This window comes from Ranitomeya variabilis, chromosome 1 (genome assembly GCF_051348905.1).
Source record: "Ranitomeya variabilis isolate aRanVar5 chromosome 1, aRanVar5.hap1, whole genome shotgun sequence".
NCBI classification, from domain to species: Eukaryota; Metazoa; Chordata; class Amphibia; order Anura; family Dendrobatidae; genus Ranitomeya; species Ranitomeya variabilis.
In genome coordinates, this window is record NC_135232.1 from 391,251,651 (window position 1) to 391,274,966 (window position 23,316).

General features: G+C 40.3%; 1 protein-coding gene across 5 annotated transcripts in view; it reads right to left on the reverse strand.

Annotated features, from left to right (window-relative positions):
* PIP5K1B (phosphatidylinositol-4-phosphate 5-kinase type 1 beta) overlaps nucleotides 1-23,316 on the reverse strand; it is a 166,688-nt gene that overhangs the window by 47,199 nt on the left and 96,173 nt on the right. For all 5 annotated transcript variants that reach the window (XM_077249077.1, XM_077249078.1, XM_077249080.1 and 2 more), the window contains 4 exons: nucleotides 19,087-19,217; nucleotides 14,649-14,766; nucleotides 12,263-12,415; nucleotides 11,044-11,343 (listed from right to left, as the gene is read on the reverse strand). In XM_077249077.1, coding sequence (XP_077105192.1) covers nucleotides 11,044-11,343; nucleotides 12,263-12,415; nucleotides 14,649-14,766; nucleotides 19,087-19,217 — 702 coding nt within the window. The remainder of the gene's footprint in view (nucleotides 1-11,043; nucleotides 11,344-12,262; nucleotides 12,416-14,648; nucleotides 14,767-19,086; nucleotides 19,218-23,316) is intronic.

Genomic DNA, 23,316 nt, shown 5'->3' on the forward strand with positions numbered 1-23,316 from the left:
TTGCTTGTGATTAGCAACAGAAAATGCAATTTATTTCGAAACATTTTCAACTATGTGTCGTAGGAAGTCGCAATGTGACAACTTAGGGAGTCATTACATGCGATGTCACTATGCGACACCGCAATTTCAGTGTTGCGTGACAAATGTCGCTGTGTACACCGAGCCTTATACTGGACTTGTGTAAGTACAGTAAAGGATCTGTAAAAAAGTGTAAAATGAGTTAGAGAAAATAGTCTGAAGCTCCATTGAATATAAAGGACTGTTGTAAATGATGACAATTAATGTATAGCACTGCAAGTAGTGTTGGTGCTATACAAGCAACACCAATAAAGAAAAGTCATGGAGTTATGGAAATCACAGGATGGATAGACAAGTTAATGATATTCAAATGATGAACAAATGGAAACAACATTTTAAAAACATCTCGATTTATTCACTATCAAGTATGAGCGCCACACTCAGAAATAGACTCAATTACACACTTTGGCATGCTATCAATGGTTGTCTGAGGAATGATCTGCCATGATGAATGCACTGCACTAGACTTGTGCAAGCAGCTCCCTTTGCTATTGCCGACCATTGATGTCCCATATGTGCTCTATGGGAGGCGAGTCTGTAGACGCTGCAAGCCATGGTAGCACTTTGGGTACAAGCATTGTCATGTCCAAAATCAACTCCTGGGACACTTTGGAGAAATGGCCTTTCTACTGGTTCCACAACCAAATCAATGTAAGGCCAGGCTGTTATGGTACATGAAATGAAGACTAGAAGGATCCCACTACTGCGTTTTGTGCTACTCCACACCATAATCCTGGGAATGGGACGGGTGCGACGTTTCCCCGTGAAGGTGTTCCACTGAGCTCAAGTCTTTCATGGTGCATAGCAACATGGCACTGGAGGCTGGAATGGAGGTCTACTTCTTCTTTCATGGGACCCACTTTTTGTTTTGGATGCAATAATACCCAGATAATTGTCTAAGGGTCACTTCCGTCTGTCTGTCTGTCATGGAAATCCCAAGTCGCTGATTGGTCGCGGTCAAACGGCCATGACCAATCAGAAACGGGCACAATGCGACCGCGAAATGGCCGCTCCCTACTCCCCTGCCGTCAGTGCCCGCTCCATACTCCCCTCAAGTCAGCGCTCACACAGGGTTAATGGCAGCGTTAACGGACCGCGTTATGCCGCGGTGTAACGCACTCCGTTAACGCTGCTATTATGTAATGCACTCCGATAACGCTGCTATTAACCCTGTGTGACCAACTTTTTACTATTGATGCTGCCTATGCAGCATCAATAGTAAAAAGATCTAATGTTAAAAATAATAAAAAAATAAAATAATCATTATATACTCACCTTCTGTCGGCCCCGGATCCAGCCCAGGCCTTTCCCGCTCCTCGCGACGGTCCGGTCCATGCATTGTGGGCTCGCGAGATGATGATGTAGCGGTCTCACGAGACCGCTATGTCATCATCTCGCAAGATCGCAATACACTCTTGGGACCGGAGCGTCGCGAGGAGCATCGGTAAAAGCCTGGGCTGGATCCGGGGGCCGACGGAAGGTGAGTATATAACTATTTTTTAATTTAATTCTTTTTTTTAACAGGGATATGGTGCCCACATTGCTATATACTACGTGGGCTGTGTTAGATACTGCGTGGGCTGTGTTATATACTACATCTCTGTGCTATATACTATGTGGGCTGTGCTATATACTACATGGCTGTGGTATATATTACGTGGCTGGGCAATATACTACATTGCTGTGCTCTATACTATGTGGCCTGGGTTATATACTGCATGGGCAGTGTTATATACTAAGTCTCTGTGCTATATACTACGTGGCTGTGCTATATACTACATGGCTGTGCAATATATTACGTGGCTGTGCAATATACTACGTGGCTGTGCAATATATTACATGGCTGGACAATATACTATGTGTCTGTGCTATATACTACGTGTCTGTGCTATATACTGCGTGGCTGGGCAATATACTACGTGGCTGGGCAATATACTACGTGGCTGGGTAATATACTATGTGGCTGGGGAATATACTACGTGTCTGCTATTTACTACGTGGGCTGTGCTAAATACTACATGGCTGGGCAGTATACTACGTGGCTGTGCTATATTCTACGTGGCTGTGTTATTTACTACGTGGCTGTGCTATATACTATGTGGGCTGTGTTATATACTATGTGGGCTGTGTTATATACTATGTGGCTGTGCTATATACTACGTGGGCTGTGTTATATACTACGTGGGCTGTGTTATATACTATGTGACTGTGCTATATACTATGTGGGCTGTGCTATATACTACGTGGGCTGTGTTATACGCTACTTGGCTGTGCTATATTTCTCTGCTGTATCTGTGCATCATGAATCGTGGTATGTGTTAAAGAGGGGGCCCACTGAGACTCTTATGCCCGGGGCCCTCAAAAACCTGGAGCCAGCCCTGGCTTCACTGGTTGGTCATGCCCGGCCATGAACAGGCAGTGACAGTCGCAGTCCGCCCACGAATTGGCGTGGAATTTGAAAAACGCTTCGCTAATTGGTCGCGGCCAGCCGAATCCTGTGTATAAATTGCATTATTTTGAAAACTTGATAAATAAACTACATACATATTCTAGAATTCCCGATGCGTTAGAATAGGGCCACCATCTAGTACCCAGATAATGGTCTGGAGACCATGTGGGAAATGCCAAGCAGAGGACTTCACAAGGAAATGTCACACCAGTCCTACTCTTAATTATGGTTAGGGATGGCATATTGTGTGGGGTTGCAAATATTCCTCAATGTTTGGTATGCAAAGGTTGTCTTTCTATGCCATCGTCCTGCAGACAGAATAACGCCGTGATCATGGTCCAGGAGGACCTAACATTGGTGGTGTATTCAAATATTCTGTCAATATTCATCTATAGTGATAAATTGGATTGAAGTTAAGACAAGTTTTTGCCGGATTAATTAAGGATCTACTAATAATGAAATTAGATGTGGTTTAATATCGAAGGACAAGAGATAAACATGACACCATGTGATGAGGCTTCCTTACAAGCATCTTCTTGATCATGCTTGACTTTAGTTGACTTTGAACTAAAAAGGTTTGCATAAATCAGATGAAGATGAAAGTATTATTTCTATGCTTGGCTCATTTTAACAGCCAAGATCTCATACACATACATACAAAAATTCATTATAAACTCTAACTCTATGCAATTACTATAGAAGATTACACTATTACAACTCAATATTACAAGTCTTCTAGCTATAAACAAGAATACAAGAAACTATGGTACATAGACTTCTCAGACAGATGGAACATAGGAAGCAGCAGGACACAGGTGATTTATTGGCTGAGGGAAATAAGAACAATCAGATCTGGGAATGAAATGTCTCCTTGTGAGGAGAAGACCTATCTCTACTCCCTGTCGAAACTGATCTATTTGGATACAATACAATCAGCTGTGTCTTCATTGATTCACTTTACTGTACAGAGTCAATAGTTACCAATCATTGTAGATTAAGGGCTCTGAAGAACAAGCATCGTTTCTACGTTATAGGCAATGTTTCTAGCTAAAATGAAGACCAGTCTAGCAGAACAAGCTCCCGACTGTTGATATTTGTTTCCAAACAGTTGGTTTGCTGATAAATCAATAATACACATGCACTAATGCCATACTACTGCCAAGGAACAGAAGCACCTAATTTATAATCTATTTTTATCTGTCTGAGCAGATTATCTACCACACATGGCCCAGTATGTATAGCACACATATTCTGTCAAAATGTGATAGCCCCCAAATTAGGCTTCTGTAGCATAAACATACCGTTTTTTGTTTTTTTTAAACTACTGTGGTATTTTATTTTTATTTATTTTTGTCATCATCCATTTGAAAATAAACCCTGCTATATGTAGCTCTATTATCAGCTTTGCTGTGCAGACTGGAGCAGAATGAGCATGAGCATATGATTATTTGAGAGCAGAGGATTTAAAAGAAATGTGTCATTAGAAGCCAACCTCGTGTTGAAATCAGGTTTTTATGGTAAATGTATTTTTACACAATTTTGATGTTTTGTTTTTTTCATACTTTTATATCATTGTGTATATATAAAATCAGAAATCTGCCCACTAAGCTTAATATTAGACTCATACTTTGACTATCATATTTTATGAATGACACATCCTAAAAAAACACTTCTAAATTACACAGAGTTCCCTCTGGTCCCCTTTCCTACACAATGACCTTTAGTTAGATCAGAGCATGCCTAGAAAATACTCCTATAGAATGAGTCAGAGCCAGTCTATTGGTGATTACGTCCATGTAGCTGCTTAAAAGAACAGGAGGTATGAGTCTTATATTAAGCCTAGTAGTTAGTGGGAAAATTGCAAGACATTTATTTTCATATAGATGATATGAAAAATATTAAATGCAAAATGAACATTCTTCTTAAATACATTTAGCAGAAAATCCTTATATAAACAATAGGACATTTTCTGATCACACTTATTTTATTATTCTGACAGCGATCTTAAAAAAGCAGGGTCTCAACACTGTATACAAGGATATGGCTCAGTATGCCCCCCTTGAACATACACATTGCTAATCTTTTAAACAAAATAAGTTAAAAAAAAATATAAGCCATTGGCTTTATAGACTATGTCTGCCTTTGAAATATATTGTACAGCAAAGTACAAAAAATAAGATACTGTAAAAATTATATATCTCCCAGTCACAGACTAAGGAGAAAACTTTCATAGTCTGATCCTGAAGGTTTCTTTTTTAAATCAATACCTTTAATCCATATTTTATGAAATAGCAGGTAGAATATACAAGAAAGTCGGAGCTGGGTGCACAGCACAATGCTTCACATTGTCATTCTGTAAGAAGAGGATACCTGGTCAGTAGTCTGTGTTTCTTAAGTCCAACACCACTGCAATATTTGCTCTTCTACAGAATACTTAATGTTTGAATATATTCTACACAAATTCAACTATAAAAATGGTTTTTTTTTCATGTATGCACATTTAATATATTATTTCCTGTTAAGAAAATCCTGGATATCATGCACACAATAATACCCGATGTCTACAGTTCAATTTATGATCTTGATTTAAACTCTATAGATGTCTTTATAAAGCTCCCGGGGGAAGTAATGGGAAGTGGCTTTATTTGTATATTAGCAGAATAATGGCAGAGGGTCTAGATGTTATCACCATAGTGTACGCAGCAGGACATGACATCACTGCCAGCACATATTCACATGAGACGCATCTGATACCCGCTCTCTGCCAAGGACAACTTCTCAAACAATGGGAAGCATTTTTATTGATGGACAATAAAGCTCTGCACACAAGTAAATTGCCTCAATGACCTATTATGCTTTTAATGTATGTATCTATCGCTCTGGTCACATAGTAACATGGTTATGACCGGCTGTGTTATTTTCTGTATGTTAAACTACAGTAAACTACCACACAGTGAACTAAATCATATGTGTGATGGGAAGGTGTGCAACTATTATACCCTTTATGAAAGCTACAGTATTTGTAGGAAAGGGTTGTCTCGGGATAGACATTGGTGGCATATAACCCCAATATCTGATTGTACAAGCTGGGCTGCTGTTCTGAGGTACACCTGCACACTGGGAGGCTAGGTCATGATATGAACCAAGTCTAAGGTGTATAAAAAGTACAGGGAAATCAGTGTAAAAAGCCAGCTATGGACACCTTTGACATGAAAATATGGAAATCAGACTTAGTGTAGTCTATCATCTTCATTCATTCATTTTCAGCCTGATCCAAGTTTCAGAATTCTCTATTGTTGTAGTGTCCCCCTACCTGTAATACATGCTGGATGTGGGACCCATGTGTGTCCAGGGTGCTGCTGTCATCAGCTGCTTTCATGTATCTGTAAGGAGATAGACCGGACCTCGGGTACCTGCATGCTGCGTCTGGAACTAGAAAGGCTGCATCCTCTGTTCCCGGGGGACAGCTTTGAGGAGGCAGACCTTCGCATGCAGCCTGAGGGAAGCCTGAGTGGGAGGGACCTTCCTGCAGACCCGGAGAGGCGGGAGAGACAGGCAGAAAGCGTGCAGCAACCAGGCTATAAAAAGGAAAAGCACGCGAAGGACGCAAGTCTGGTGCTGGCAGAGAGGAGTGTTGGGAGCAGTGCAGAGGGCGGTGTGCGGAGCGGCACGCAGAGCAGTGAGCAGTGTGCTCTGCTTCCCCATCTGAGTGTACCGGTGTGGCGACGGGCCATATAGAAGGAGCCCCCATCGCATGCAGAGCAGAGTCATACAGAGCAGAGCAGAACTGTGCAGAACCAAGCCGAGCCGCGCAGACCGAGTGAAGCTGAGCCAGCTGTGCAGCAGCCAGGAGACATGTCGGGCTTAGATAGTACCGTGGCCCAGTATATGGACTAGGGGCAGTGGAAGGTACTGGAGACTGACCACTGTCACCAGAAGACGAGGGTATTGTTGTCTGCTTGACCCCATTAATAAGAACACTGCGTCGGCCGTTGCCGGCACCATTGAGTTCGCAGCAAGAGCTGCAGTATGGACTTCCTTAAACGTTTGCTAATATTTGAACCATTGTATTGTACTGTTCCTTTAACAGTTTAACTCTTTACCTCCCTGCGTGGAGTATCTCCCCTGTAAATAAACCTGTTAACCCTTGCTCTGCCTACCCTCCGTCACTGATTCCCACGTTCCTGCTTGATATCTTACATATCATCACAGCTCCAGAATTACACTAATTTCCTCTCCATGTGGCCAATTCATAAAACAGTTTTCAACAGAATTCTGGCATAAAACTGTGTAATGTCACAACATTTTTCACAACTTTTGGCATTTTTATGTTAGTTCTTGCCAGCTACATCAACTTTTTGAAAAGTGGACAGAGATTTGTCAGGAGGACGGATGGCCAAGCAGGGCACACAAAGTCATCCTAATTTACACCATAAAAGTGACGTAAATTACTACAGTTATTAAATTTCTTGCAGTGGCGCATGACAGCGGGAAGATGGACCAAATTCTGCCCCCTGTTCATCAAAACTGGTGTGTGAAATGGCAGTCTTAATAAGTCAGGGCCCAAGTACTTTCCTCTTTGTTGATAAGCTGTTTACTCTGCTATACATAAAACAGTACTGTTAGCTCTCTTTACAACAAATCTCTGTACAATGCCTCCAGCCTCCATTCTGCTATCTCAAGCACTGAGAGAAGGGAGTAGGAAACAGAGCAGTTAGGAGCAGGCGCTCTAAAGGATTTGTATTTTTTTGTAGATCACTGAGCTATATGAAGGACTACTCTGCAAACAGATACTTAGATAGTTGCTTAACTTTGCATACAAAAATTAGTTTAAAAATTTAAAAAATCAGTGCGAAGGTATGCACTATTTCTCAATTGAGATATTCCTAGACATTTTCCCCATTTAATCCGTGTTATGATTTTTTAGCCAGTATTTACATACCTATAAGAAGGTATAGTGACTACACGCTCAATGGGGATTTTGTTAATGTTAAACATTCCCTTCTGGAAAACATCCTACATCAATCTATAACATATCTAAAACACATACTGTATGTTACACCTTTCCCCATATGTGCGTGTAAAGAAGACTTTGTCTTTACAGTTACTATTTACACTGTGGGGATATTTAGTCCGGTATTTGCAGACAGATTAATTTACTTAACTACTTGCATTTACTCACTTGACTTCAGTATGGACAAACGCTAAGTTAGAGTAGCTTCTTAGTCTATGCCATTCTCCTGTACAAATATAATCATGAAAAGCTACTAACCTAAAAGTTTATAGCAACCAACTATTCTAGGCAACAAGATAAGCAATTATTTCAGTAAGGGACAGAAGTAAAAACATTGCTGTCCTTGGAGCACAAAGTTTCTGTAACTTTGAAAAATAGTCTGGGAAAAATAACCTTGGATATGTTATTCGAAAAAAAAGTCTGATTATTTTGAGTGGGTGGCATAGATCGTAAATCAGTGTGATTCCTAATTGTTTTTTCTTAAGATTAAGATAACATGGGAGATAAGATATACTGGGACCTCTTATACTGCTGTGTATTTAATATGTATATATATATTTTTTTCTTGAATGATTAAAGGTGATGCCCAGCATACAATTTATTTGAAGACAGAAAATAAGTTAAAATATTAAAATAAACAAAGAAAGCCTCAACTATTTAACCTTTCCCCCCTCTCCAGCACCTATAGTCAAGGGGACCCTGCTGGTCACTACCTTTTAAAAACTCTTTTTTTACTTAAATGATCTCCTGCCATAAGCACAGGCATCACCATTGATTGGCTGCAGTGGCCACATGTTTTAGAACAAGGCATTATATAATTTGCAGGGAAATCAATGGAGACCACTGAAGTGGTGGTGCTGGAGAATCAAGATTTAATCGGGCGAGTAATATTTTTTCATGTGTAATTTTAAAGCATTTCCTATCTTTACAAAATGTTTACATTGTGAACAACCCACTTATAATGACATTGCTTATCAGCCACCGGTTTCAAATATCTGCCGCTTTAGCATGTACTTTTGAAGAGTAGCACTAGAGAATGGTCCACAGACCAACGTGTGGCTATTTTAGCTCCAACATTGTCTTAAAGTTAAAAATCACCATTTAAAGAATATTGCCTGAATCCTACTTGGAGAGAAAATGTAGTTATGAACTTATATTAGGCTTATTTGAAATGCCTCTAGCAATATTAAGGCCATCATACACATTAGATAGCTGTTGACCAGATGAGCAATCAGCTAACAGCTACTATACCTCTCACAACTCCCCCATATACAGGAATGCTTGTCTTGGCTAAGTGTCCCTGCATTCTCTTTGAGAGAACCCACTGTCTGTTTCATCTGGCAACTTATCTCTTAGCTGAACCAAAGGATCGCTAATTGAAATGGACAGAGCCTTCCCTTTCATATCATCTCTTGGTGGAAAGTCGGGAGGTCTACATACACATTAGATGGTTCTCTACTCGTGCCGAAATTGTTTGGATGGCCTTTATCTAATGTGTACACCTCTAGACTGGCTCACTAGAACAGAGTCTTTCTCTCCCCTAAAAAGGTCATGACACTCTGGTCTTCCCTTGTAACTACTAAGTTCTCGGCTTTCCATAAACCCTCAGCTTTTCATATGCATTTGCTCATCATTTTCTAGGTTTGTAATTTTTTGAGAAACATGCGCATAATCTATATATATAATTGTCTAAGGGTTTTTCTGTCTGTCTGTCTGTCTGTCCTGGAAATCCCGCGTCTCTGATTGGTCGAGGCTGCCTGGGCCTCGACCAATCAGCGACGGGCACAGTATCGACGTAGATGTCATATAGTTGCCATGGCGACGATGATGTCATAAAGGTTGCCTCGACCAATCAGCGACGGGCACAGTCTGCTGCGAATTCTGGAATCATCATTGTCCATATACTATGGGGACATGCATATTCTAGAACAGAGGTCCCCAACCGCCGGTCCGCGGACCAGGACCGGGCCGTTGGGGTTTTTCAGCCGGTCCGCGGCGCCGCTGACAGCTAGCTTCATTTCTCTAATCAGCGGTGCCGGTGACCGCTGACAGAGGAAGAGGCTGCGGCACCGAAGACCAGCTGTCCGGGGGAAGGAGCGGGACGCCGGGAGCAGGTAAGTATTACATATTCACCTGTCCTCGTTCCACACGCCGGGCGTCGCACCATCTTCCCGGCGTCTCTCCGCTCTGACTGTTCAGGTCAGAGGGCGCGATGACGCATATAGTGTGCGCGCCACCCTCTGCCTGATCAGTCAGTGCAGAGAGATGCCGGGACGGGACGCTGAGGAGCTGCAAGCAAGACAGGTGAGTATGTGTTGTTTTTTTTTTTTATTGCAGCAGCAGCAATGGCACAGCTTTATGTGGAGTATCTATGGGGCAACGGTGCAGAGCACTATATATAAGGCACAGCTTTATGTGGAGCATCTATGGGGCAACGGTGCAGAGCACTATATATAAGGCACAGCTTTATGTGGAGCATCTATGGGGCAACGGTGCAGAGCATTATATATAAGGCACAGCTTTATAGGTTTGAATCACATTGAATCAGTTTGAATCACATTCTCATTATAAATGTCATAATTATATGATAAGTATGCACTAAGCTCCATCCCTCCATAACCCCACCCCCATATGACCAAAGCCTCGCCTCTGCCCCACCCCCACCGGGCCATGGAAAACTGGTCTTGCTTAAAGCCGGTCCCTGGTGCAAAAAAGGTTGGGGACCTCTGTTCTAGAATACCCGATGCATTAGAATCAGGCCACAATCTAGTATAACATATTTGTATATATCAAGTGATGGATATTTTATCCAGATGCTTAAAGACAACTACCAACTGTTACTTGGAAAAAATGGCAGTGCAAGCCAGTGGTAATTAAGAGTGAAGGTTCTAATGTCTACCATGCTGAGGGACCACTTTGTTAAAGGGCACCTGTCACCTAGGAAAATTTGCATGTAAATAGCGTTTCAATGGTATCCAGTCATCTTACTGAAAGTGTGGCTACCTGGAGAAAGTGAACTTATCTCCAGACATGGGCAAGTGGATGGAGCAGCTACAGTCACCCCTCACAGCATTGCTCTCCATACTGTGAGTGGCAGCTATAAGAACTTCCTTGCACTTTGAATGGAACATCTCTCAGCACAAATGTGCTGCAAAGCCAGCTGTCAATCAGAGTGCCGGGGCCTGCTTATAGCCTCACCGTATAGAGAGCAGTGACTGTAGCCATTCCATTCATGTCCCCATGACTGAAAGTCGATGGCTCCTGGGAGGAAATAAATACATTAATTTTTTCCCTGTTATGGCTTATTCAGTAAAATGGCTAAGCAACATTGGAATGCTATTTACCCACAGATTCACCCAATATTTCCAGGTAAATAGTGTTTTCCAAGGTGACATGTCCGTATTGGCACATTCGTAGTATTCCCAGCCCACCAACTTCATTGACGCAACTAATCGTCAAGACTGAACATTTGAATGCAAATATCTTTCTGTATTTTACTTACACGACAATCCCTCTGTAGTGTTTTCATTAAAGCACTGTAGGTGTCAGGATCAAAATACAATCCTTCATGCATATCTTGCAAGAAATCCAGATCTTTATATGTGGGACTGGATTTTTCCCTCTCTTTTCGAGATGCCCTCCGTTTATATGTTGATCCTTTGAGATCATACTTGAAATGCATCTTCAGCGAACGTGGCAAGACATTGTTCATGACCACAAGTCGAATGTTTATACCTCCAGACTGAAGACAATAAAGTCCATAAAACTTGGGTAGTAGTGTCCGGGGATTCTGATTCAAATTCTACATATAAAAAAAGTCGTATTAATGTAAATGATGGCAATGATGAAGAATAACAGATACAACATCACTGTAGAAAAGGTGACGTATGTCAAGTAATGCAACAGTAATGAGTAAAGAGTAATGAAAGAGCTTTATGCTCTTTAGAAACAACACATTTTAGAGATTAAGATTTTAGCAATGGCATCTTTGATTATACAAACTGATACTGACTGCACATACAAAAATGAGCTTTCGAGTTTGCACTGAGTTGGTCTACGCAGCCATAACCCAGCTACAAATAAACGTTCTGTAAAATCCCTAATACACAATGGGTTCTATCCTTTTTGCTACTGGGTGGCCAGAACCTGTGCAGGACTCCCCTTTTGATTGCTACTAAGTAAAGGGCGGGAAATAGTCAGAAGCATCCTAGTAGTTGCCTGGAGGAGAAAACTAACACCATCACTTCTGTCTTGAGGGTCAAAATCCAGTAACATAATAGGGGACTCATTGTGATCTTTGCTTTTGGGCACTGGATATAGTACAGCTGTTCTCTTGTCACATCGTAGATCAGGAGTTAGTAATCAATTGCTACCTCTGTAACTGCATATGTATCTAATGTCACTAGCTGTAAAGGAGCATTTTCAGATCACTTGGTGCATCAGTGGCTTCATTACTGCACCAAAGTGCTGACATATGGTATACGATTCAAATGCATCTCCTCATTGGGGCAATAATAGGAGCATTGCATTAGCCAGGGATTTTAGGATTTTCTTTTAGAGGTAGCTATACATGCATAGTCATCCCCCATAGAAATGATTGATTGGTCCTTTTATTTCTAGTACCAAAAAGAGAAGCATAGCTGAGCAACTGTACAGAGAATCTGATAGACGACATATTAATGGGACATTCTACTAACGGATTATAATCTCTTCTTACTCACCATATAGTAGCCGGGAAGTAGCTTTTGAAGGAACTCCGCTTCTTTGTGCTGAACTGTTTTGATGATAAATTCATCGTCACTGGTTACAAAGAAGATGGAGCCACTTGCACCAGGATTAGACAATTCTATCAAAGGTTCACCGCAAAGTGAGTACTAAACCAAAAGGAGACCATATATTCATTAGTTTAGATAGCCAGTGAAGATACACAATAAGGTATTTTTGGATTTCTATCTTTAATCACATATCATTCATGGTTGCATGACAATAATCATTGACTTATTAACTAACCTAACACAGACCATTGAGGTCTTGGCAGGACCCCCCATTTGCTCTGCTTGCTAATTACCGTAGTTATTGTACACATTTTAGCCATGTCATACATGCATAAAGTGTTTTGGATAGATTGTATTTATTGATATCAATCATTCTACAGATATGGCTAGCTTAGAATTCTAAAATGAATATTTGCCTGGTAAGACAGTGCTGGCATGAAATATCACATGCCTCTTTATAATTTTATCTTTTTTATGAGATCAACACCTTATTGGTATAATTTGTCTTAAACTTTAAGTATAAAAAGTGTTTCCAGGTCAAGGTTATGGAACTCGCTCAGATATGAGATATTGCTATTAATGAACTGTATAAACATGGCAATTAACTCTAAAGCGATCCCAATTAGAATGCAAGCAGCAATATTCTTATGTGTATATAAAACTAATTAGATCATTGTGTGAAAAAATTACTCTAATCAATGGCTACAAATATAACAATTATAATAAGATGACAGGTTCATCAAATGCTTAATTAGCTCTTAACCCATTTTTGTTAAACTACCAGGCCTGGCAAAGTCCATCATGTTGCTAACCGAGAAAAATGGAGATTACAATTTTAACATTCTTTAACTTCAATTTTACAGTATAAAATATAAATGTATTGTTAATTATATATATAAAATTATTATCACTATATTTTCAAACTTCACTAAAGTTGGTGCGACATTTAGAGTCACAGATAATGAGCATATAATACGTCCGTGTTTCCTAAAACAAGTTATTTGACTATCTATGTAAATATATCCTAGCCACAGACTGACATCTTTTGTTCTCGACAGTTCAAATTTTAAGCTCAATTAAGTTTGGATGACTTTTTAATAGATGACATAGAGGGAGGAAATGAGAGGACAGTTTGAATTTAAATGACCATTTCTTTTGTCCTCCCTTGAGGTAAGCCACTTCCACCAATGTCTGTCCTCAACCTCCCATGGAAGAGAGGTGTTCGATCCCCAACTTTTAACCAGGGTTGTCTACCTTCAACTTTCCATAGCCAGAGAGATGCTTGATCCCCAACTTTTAACCAGAGGTGTCTGCCGTCACCTTCCTATAAATAAAGAGGTGCTTGATCCTCAACTTTTAACAAGAGCTGTCTGCCTTCACCTTTCCATAGCCAGAGAGGTGCTTAATCCAAACTTTTAACCAGAGGTTTCTGCCTTCACCTTCCCTCAGCAAGAGAGGTGTTTGATCCCCCACTTTTAACCAGACATTTCTGTTAGCAGTTTCTTCTCCCTATTGAAACTACATATATGATCATTTATTTGTATGGTGTGGAAAAGATACTTGTTTGCATCATTGCTCCAAGTCAATAGGCAATAATCAAACCTATAAATTAATTTTCTATTGGGGATTGAAAATAATAGATTTTGAATGGTTGACAGAAAAGCAATACACATAGAAAAGAAATAACATAAAAAAATCCTCTCATTATCTTTTGTGGTTTTCCTGTACTTCTAGGCTCTCGAATAACCATAGTATCACATATACTTGTATCTATGCCTATTGCATGAGATATATGCCCAAAAAGCTAAAATTTGTCTTCTGCTGGAGAGATGTTTTCCCATCCCTGTGTTCCTCCATCACCTGCTCATTCTGATGTTTCCCCCAGGACTCCATTGTTGTAGGACACAAGTGTCCAAATAGTAACTCTCCAGTGGTGCTGTAAAGCAACAAATACCAGGACTATAAGAGCCATAGCTTAAAGGCCACTGCTATAAGGCTGCATGACTTGCCATTACACCATGAGCCATTATGATATTTTATACTAGTGCAAAAAAAAATGTAAAAAAAGTTTGTATGGTGAGTAGGAGATAAAGTAGCATGAGAAGCAATTGATGGACAAATATCAAGACGTTAGGGTAGTTGTCCTGTACTATATGACATTTTAGGTTAATTTGTATTCTTTTGCCATATAGGAATATTTTTTGATTAGGGTATAGTATACACATTTATATAACAGGATTCAGATTAAGTAACCTTGTTTCACATATTAGGTACATAAGGTGCAATAATTTAACAAATTTTATCTAAAAATGAGAATATGCCGAATTCTTACCAAGTAATCATCTGGTTTGATGCCAAAAAGCTCTCGGAAGTAGCGGAAGGCTAGAGGAGCATAGGTCTTGAATCTGAAGTCTGGGAAATGATGCGCTGGGGTTAAATTGCTCCCTTCACTAAAATGTGGAGATTAAAAATGAGTAATTTTAATTAACAGCTCCACATGACATAATGTATATGAAATTACATATCATTCATTTACATTTCAAAAGCATAAAATATATAGAAAATTCTAACGACCATCTGAAAGCAATGTATATGTACAGGGGTACACAGAGGCAAAGGGTGAAAATGGCACTGGTTAACAATACCAGTTGTTAAAGTTGACACAAAAACTGCAAAAGTTGCTGAATTTTTGTAACATTTTTTCTACATTTCAAACTGATTAATGGACTAATTCTAACATAAACTGATGAATCGCACCTACTGTTTTTTAGGGGTTAGGGAAACAGTGATAATAATGTGTGCAAACAGTAAAGCGCTGCGGAATGTTAGCGCTATATAAAAATAAAGATTGTTATTATTATTATTTGTTCACTTCTTTTCCCTATTTAGTTGTCTTTTAAGACTCTTTTAGTAGGTCCTATTTAGTTCATTATTTTGAGTATTTTCATACCCTAATTTGTTCTTGTGATGATTTGGAATAATTATTACCCTTTAAATACTGTATTTGGCAATGCAGGACAAACAGAAAATGTTAGAAAATAGACTTGGCACAGGGCAGTCTGAATTTAGAATAGACAGACCATAGTTTGTCCATTCTAAATTCAGATTCACATGTTCTATAACACGTGGAATAAGATTGATTGTTGCTGCCTCTGTCATGGTCTATGTTAAAATGATGGAAATAAACGCCCGAGGTTTAATAGCATGTTCTGTTATTACTAATATTTATTTTTGTTATGTGAGTCACCTTGCGTCTGGCAAGCCTCACTACAATTTTCCATTTAACAGTATGTGGTACTAAAAGGTACATTTTGCCAGCATAACTGCTTCTTTGGACTATGTGTCAGCAACACGTAGACAGTACAGAGATCGCTGTGACTTTTCTAATCAACCTGTCTATGGTGACTTGGTGTATAATCCTGGCCATAGGTGTCAATAACTAACATAGAACATTGTGAAAACTATGAAATTTTACAGACAGCAATTAGAATATGTTCCAGGCAGACAAGCTACTAAAAAGTTGCCTAAAGGTAGATATATATACAACATAATACAAATATAAAAACTTCTGTTCCAATAACCTATCCACCTTTGGCAAAACAACAATAATTCAATAATTATCACCATTCCTAATTATTTCATTGCAATTTTTTTTTTATTAAGCATGAAAAGCCCTTTTCCCCTCAGTTTGGACTAAAAAGTCCCACCATTTGTATAAAAAACTCATTTTCAGAACTAGTTATTTCCATGGTTACAGAGTACAAACATACTTTTAGCAGTCAGACCCTACCTGGAACTGACTACAAACAGCATAACCAGGGACAGAGCGGAAGGGATCACACATGAATTTAGAATCAGAAAACACCAGATTGGATTGTCATTCACTAACACAGATGTACATTGTCAGGACTGTCAGAGGCCACAAGCTCAAAAAGGCTATCTTGGACAGATGTGGCACAAGCCACTACAATCTGGCAGATTACAGAGGCACACTGGCCTTCATCCTTTAACTCCTGTACAGGGATCTGGTCTTATAGAGTTCAGCGAAAACTGACATTTTCATAAAGCTAACTGACTGACAGTGGAAGTCAAAGACCCAGGGGTTTCAATAGCAGGCAGCCTCACCCGAGGCTCTTATAAAGGAGAAATAAAAACCCCCATACAATTAATCCATACCTCCTTAGTCTAGCAGCACCAAAAGTCCCAGGAATTAAACAAGACTGATGCTGTTATGCATCACCCACAACAAAGGCATGGCGCTGCCTAGTGGCCAAACCAGGAACAAGAGGGTCGGGAACTGGCACAGATGTTACGCCGATAGGTCTAGGTATTGATTGTACCCTACTGTACTTACAATAGTGTCAATTTCCAAGAAATTAGAAAAAATATTTTACAGACAAAGCTTGCAAAATGTCCTCTTGACCAGCTGTATACATAACCTAATCAGAATTATGTTATCATTAATAGCACATATAAGAGGTTTTACAGGCTAACATTGCCATACTTAACTTGTCCATGGGCTGGATTTGCAACTGGAAAAGTTATGTTTTTCTCATTCTAAACAATTCCTCTAACTTAGCCACCCCTTGTTCCTTACATTCAAAATACAGTTCTTCTGTATTGCTTCACAAGTTCATGTCTGGATGCTGCATATACATTAGATAGTTGACCAATCCTGACAAAATCATAATTTTTGTTAATTTTCAGACAACTTTTATCTATTGTGTTGGGCTACCTTGAGATTTAGATGATGACATTTAAGAAATGTAATACAATGCACTTGCATCGTGTCACATCCCAGTCATGCCTCTGTGGTTTGCGCTATTAGCTGCTGTTCATTTGTCTTTGTTGTTGGGAAACATAAATTAGTATGTGACCTCAAAAAGCAGTGAACTTTGAAAGTTCCTTTTACAGCATGACTGCTAGGCTTTACTGTAATAACAAAGCAAAGCAATAAAACTAGAATTTATGTCAAAGAATATGAGCACATAAACATCACACTGTTGTGTTCAAAGACGATCTACAGTGCTATTATTATAAATTTCTTAACCCCCTAAAGAACCAGGTGTATTGGTTTTCAGAACAACATACCATCAGTGGAGTAACATGTGGGGGGAGGGAGTGGGTCACAAGGGCGGTAACCCCACACATCACAATCAATCTATAGGGATGCAAAATTTCACCTGACTTCCCCACTGTTGCTTCTTCTTAGAGCAGCACATGAGCACAGTCAGTACCTGCTTGGCGGCTAGTCAACTAGATGAATAAAGAAGCCAGAAGCTGCTTTGACATCTAGGTTGGTGAGTCAAGTTCAGAAGCAGAATGCATCAGTCAAGATTAGTTTGTCATCAGCTAATGCCCTCTGTAAGGGCAAGGACTAAGATAATAAAGCTCTCAGTATGATGAGCATGATAAGTTCGACAAGCAGGGGTCCCGAAGCCTCCTCCCTGCCCCAGCTGCACCCACTTTGGTGAAGCAGGACAAAAATGGTTTGAAAACAGCAAAAGTTAAAAAAACTTGCAACTTTACAGAGTTTTGTAAGCCTCAATTTTGGCGTAAAAGCTTTGATGAATCAGGACCTAAGTTTTTATGTACTTTTTCTAACCTCAGCTTGGGTTTGGACTTGGGTTAGGTCTAGGGTTAAGATTAGGACCAGGGTTAAGGATTGTGATAGCGTTAGAGATAGGATTAGGTTTAGGATAGAATTAAAAAAATATATAAAGGTTAAAAAATAACAATGGATTACTTTACTATTAAAATTTTATATCGGTTCACAGGTTAGGGGACACGAAAAACTTGCCTTTCCAAGGACATTGGCAACTCAAGATACACCACTCCTTACCATATAAGAGCCTCTTCCTTTATGGAACCAAATTAATGCCAAAATGAGTACTGACCCAGTCACACATATAAAGTTTAATTAAATCCTGATCTGTGTTAAGTTACTGTTTAGTTTAGTTAGGAAACAAGTTACCCATGACCTTTGGTGGAATCTATTTTTTTTTCATGTCCCAATTGGACTATAATTGTTCTATTCCAATTTGGCAGAATGCACCTTACTTTTTTAGTCTTTTTAGAGGCACTTTAATGACTATATTAATAACTCTAAATTACCTTTCTATTATGGTTCCGTATTGATGACCAAAATTAAATGTGTATATTTTGGAGCAACATTCCATTTGAACAGAATTTCAAGTAATTTAGACATTGAGCTTTTGTATCACTAATCTCCTTGCCTTATATAAAAAAGCTACTTATACTATAAAACAGCGACTATCTTGCCATGCTCGATTTATTTCCACCTTTTGCAGTGCAGTACATAAAATTTTACGTATTGTTAAGACTTCTTACATATGTATAAATATTATCTAAAAATTGTATTAATATTTAGACTAAGCTTTAAGGATTTGGTCTTGGAGCATGTTCATGCCACAGAATTATGTCTATGGTAGGAAAATGTTTTAAATATAGATCTGTTCTCATTGTAAGATACATTTCACAGTAACTGCTTTTATTTCTAATGTTCCATCTCCACTGCTCTGTTGCACTCAATGACTAAAACAATTTCACCGCAATTACTGTTGCCTTGGACTTTTGTAAAATACCGTTATCAGCTTGCAAAGACTTTACAGTGGGTAACAATGACCTAAATGAGAGAATCGCTAGATTAAAAAATTGATAGAAAGATAGATAGATAGATAGATGGATAGATAGACAATGACCTAAATTAGAAAATCACTTTTGTTCATAGCAGTGCTTTCAGTTCTTACCTTGGTAGGAAGACACTCTCCACTACATAGAAGTCTTGCATAAGCACATCTCTGTCAGGTTTGGATGTAAGGTTACCTACAGTGTAGCCTATTCCCAACTGAATAGTCCCTTTTATCGCTGATGATGCTGTCTGTAAAGAGAATACATGGAGACTAATTAATTTTCTCCAACAATGTGTTTTTATCACAAGTCTTCTGAATTATAACAGTTTCATAGTAAGTTGGTATATACTGCCATCAGCAGTTATTGAAGCACAGAAATAAAATAGAACAACTATACCATTAGGAGTGTTGTATGCCCCCCATAAGAATTTCATTTTCTGGGGTCTAAATTTCATAAACCATGTATGCCATCTGCTTACAGCTTCATGTACTACTCTGTCTGTCCCTCAGGGATTGACAAAATTTCTATAGCTTGGGGCAGATACATGGACATTCCTGTGATATAAAGAGAACTGCCATTTCAAGCTCACGTAAGGGTCCCGCAATCAGTTCTGAGCCTACTTGTTGTTATTCCTCTAGAGAGGGGAGTCTTTAAAGCCCAAAAAGCAAAGGAAATGGATCAAACATGACTAGGTAGCCTCCCTTAGTATGTTCACATGTTGCATATTTGCAGTGGATTTTTTTGAAATTTCTGCAAATGTCCCATTCATCTGAAACCACTCCATTCCAATGAAAATAAACTTATTTTCAATTGCCTTCTTGTAATCAAATCTGCAATGTGGGATGTCACCCTAAAGACCCAAAACAGCAGTGTCAATGGCACGTACAGTGCAGAAAATAAGTATTTGATTGATATACTGCCGATTTTGCAAGTTTTCCCACCTACAAAGAATATAGAGGTCTGTAATTTTTATCGTAGGTACATTTCAACTGTGAGAGACAGAAACTAATTTTATTCTATTTTTTTTAACCAGAATATGTAGTAGGTTGAATAAAGAGAAGATGCATAAGGCTATGTGCGCAAGTTGCGGATTTGCTTGTGGAAATTCCGCGCGGATTTGATGTGTTTTTTTATGCTGATTTGATGCGGATGTTCATGCGGATTTGTAAGCTATTAAAGATATATTTTAAAAAAATGTGATGTCATTTCCTTGTTCAACCTCTTCAGACAGATACCTGTTATGGACCTAGTGGTTAAGAACACTTGAGATGACCTGATAGGTAAACCAGAAATATAGGACAAGCTCTGGGGACGTGGAAACTTTACTGACCGCAACCCTGATCCTATCACACACACTATAGGCAGCCGTGGAGCGTACCTAACTCTCCCTAGACGCCTCTTCACAGCCTGAGAACTAGCTACCCCTAGAGAGAAACAAAAGCCTCACTTGCCTCAGAGAAATTTCCCCAAAAGTAAAGTCAGCCCCCACAAATAATGATGGTGAGTTCAGAGGAAAATACAAACATAGGAATGAAAACAGGTTTTAGCATAGGAGGCCCACTAGTACTAAATAGTAAGAAGATAGCAAGGGAACTGTGCGGTCAGTATAAAATACTACAAAAATATCCACGCAGAGAATACTAAGGACCCTCACACTGACTCACGATGTGAGGGAGCAACTCTGCTCCCCAGAGATTCCAGCTAGCAAGAAAATAGCATATAAGCAAGCTGGACTGAACTTAACATATACTGAGAAACATTTTCCAAAAGCAGTGAGCAAAAATGAACTAGCATGAACTTAGCTTCTCCAAGAGGAGACAGGTCACACGAGAAGTCCCAGAGAGATCTGAACCAATACTGAATACAACGACAGCTGGCAACAAGTAAAGATCTAGGTGGAGTTAAATAGGCAGCAGCACAGCAGAAAACGAGGCAGCTGGAGCCCAGCTAAAGTCCAGCCATATCGCTAAAGGCCACCAGAGGGAGCCCAAGAACAAACTCACACAGTACCACTCATGACCACAGGAGGGAGCCCGAGAACGGAATTCACAACAGTACCCCCCCCCTTGAGGAGGGGTCACCGAACCCTCAACAGAGCTCCCAGGCCGATCAGGACGAGCCAAATGAAAGGCACGAACCAAATCGGCCGCATGGACATCGGAGGCGACAACCCAGGAATTATCCTCCTGACCATAACCCTTCCATTTCACCAAGTACTGAAGCCTCCGTCTCGAAATACGAGAATCCAAGATCTTCTCCACCACATATTCCAACACCCCCCTCGACCAAGACCGGAGCAGGAGGATCAACAGAAGGGACCACAGGCACCACATATCTCCGCAACAATGACCTATGGAACACATTATGAATGGCAAACGATGTTGGGAGGTCCAAACGAAAAGACACAGGGTTGAGGATTTCCAAAATCTTATAATGACCGATGAAACGAGGCTTGAACTTAGGAGAGGAAATCTTCATCGGGACATAACGAGAAGACAACCATACCAAATCCCCCACACGAAGTCGGGGACCCACACAGCGACGGCGGTTAGCAAAGCACTGAGCCTTCTCTTGGGACAAAGTCAAATTGTCCACCACATGGTTCCAAATCTGCTGCAACCTATCCACCACAGAATCCACCCCAGGACAGTCAGAAGACTCAACCTGACCCGAGGAGAAACGAGGATGAAAACCAGAATTGCAAAAGAAAGGTGAAACCAAAGTAGCAGAACTAGCCCGATTATTGAGGGCGAACTCAGCCAATGGCAAAAAGGTCACCCAATCATCCTGGTCAGCAGAAACAAAACATCTCAAATAAGTTTCCAAGGTCTGATTAGTTCGTTCGGTTTGACCATTCGTCTGAGGATGGAAGGCTGACGAAAAAGACAATTCAATGCCCATCTTAGCACAAAAGGATCGCCAAAATCTGGACACAAACTGGGATCCTCTGTCGGACACAATGTTCTCCGGAATACCATGTAAACGAACCACATTCTGAAAAAACAATGGCACCAAATCGGAGGAGGAAGGCAACTTAGGCAAGGGTACCAAATGGACCATTTTGGAAAAACGATTACAAACCACCCAGATGACAGACATCTTCTGAGAGACAGGAAGATCCGAAATAAAATCCATGGAAATATGCGTCCAAGGCCTCTTCGGGACAGGCAAAGGCAAAAGCAATCCACTGGCATGAGAACACGAAGGCTTGGCCCGAGCACAAATCCCACAGGACTGCACAAAGGAACGCACATCCCGTGACAAGGAAGGCCACCAAAAGGATCTCGCCACCAAATCCCTGGTACCAAAAATCCCAGGATCACCCGCCAACACCGAAGAATGAACCTCGGAAATAACTCTACTGGTCCATCTGTCTGGGACAAACAGTCTCTCCAAGCAACACTCGTCGCAGATCAGGAGAGATAGCAGACAAAATCACCCCCTCTTTGAGAACACCAGTCGGTTCAGAAACTTCCGGGGAGTCAGGTACAAAACTCCTAGAAAGGGCATCAGCCTTCACGTTTTTCGAACCCGGAAGATATGAAACCACGAAATTGAAACGAGAGAAAAACAGCGACCATCGAGCCTGTCTCGGATTCAACCATTTGGCAGACTCGAGATAAGTCAAATTCTTGTGATCCGTCAAGACCACCACACGATGCTTGTCTCCCTCAAGCCAATGTCGCCACTCCTCAAATGCCCACTTCATTGCCAACAACTCTCAATTACCAACATCATAATTCCGCTCGGCAGGCGAAAACTTTCTTGAAAAGAAAGCACATGGTCTCATCACAGAGCCATCAGAGCTTCTCTGCGACAAAACAGCCCCTGCTCCAATCTCTGAAGCATCAACCTCGACCTGAAAGGGAAGAGAGACATCGGGCTGGCGCAAGACAGGAACCGAAGAAAACCGACGTTTCAACTCCTGAAAGGCCTCCACGGCCGCAGGAGACCAATTCGTCACATCAGAACCCTTCTTGGTCAAATCCATCAAAGGCTTCACCACACTAGAAAAATTAGTGATGAAGCGACGGTAAAAATTAGCAAAACCCAAGAACTTCTGAAGACTCTTCACAGATGTAGGTTGAGTCCAGTCATGAATAGCCTGAACCTTGACTGGATCCATCTCGATAGTAGAAGGAGAAAAAATAAAGCCCAAAAGGAAACCTTCTGGACTCCGAAGAGACATTTAGAGCCCTTCACAAACAAGGCATTGGCACGCAGGACCTGAAATACCATCCTGACCTGCTTCACATGAGACTCCCAATCATCAGAAAAGACCAAAATATCATCCAGGTACACAATCATAAATCTATCCAGGTACTCTCGGAAGATATCGTGCATGA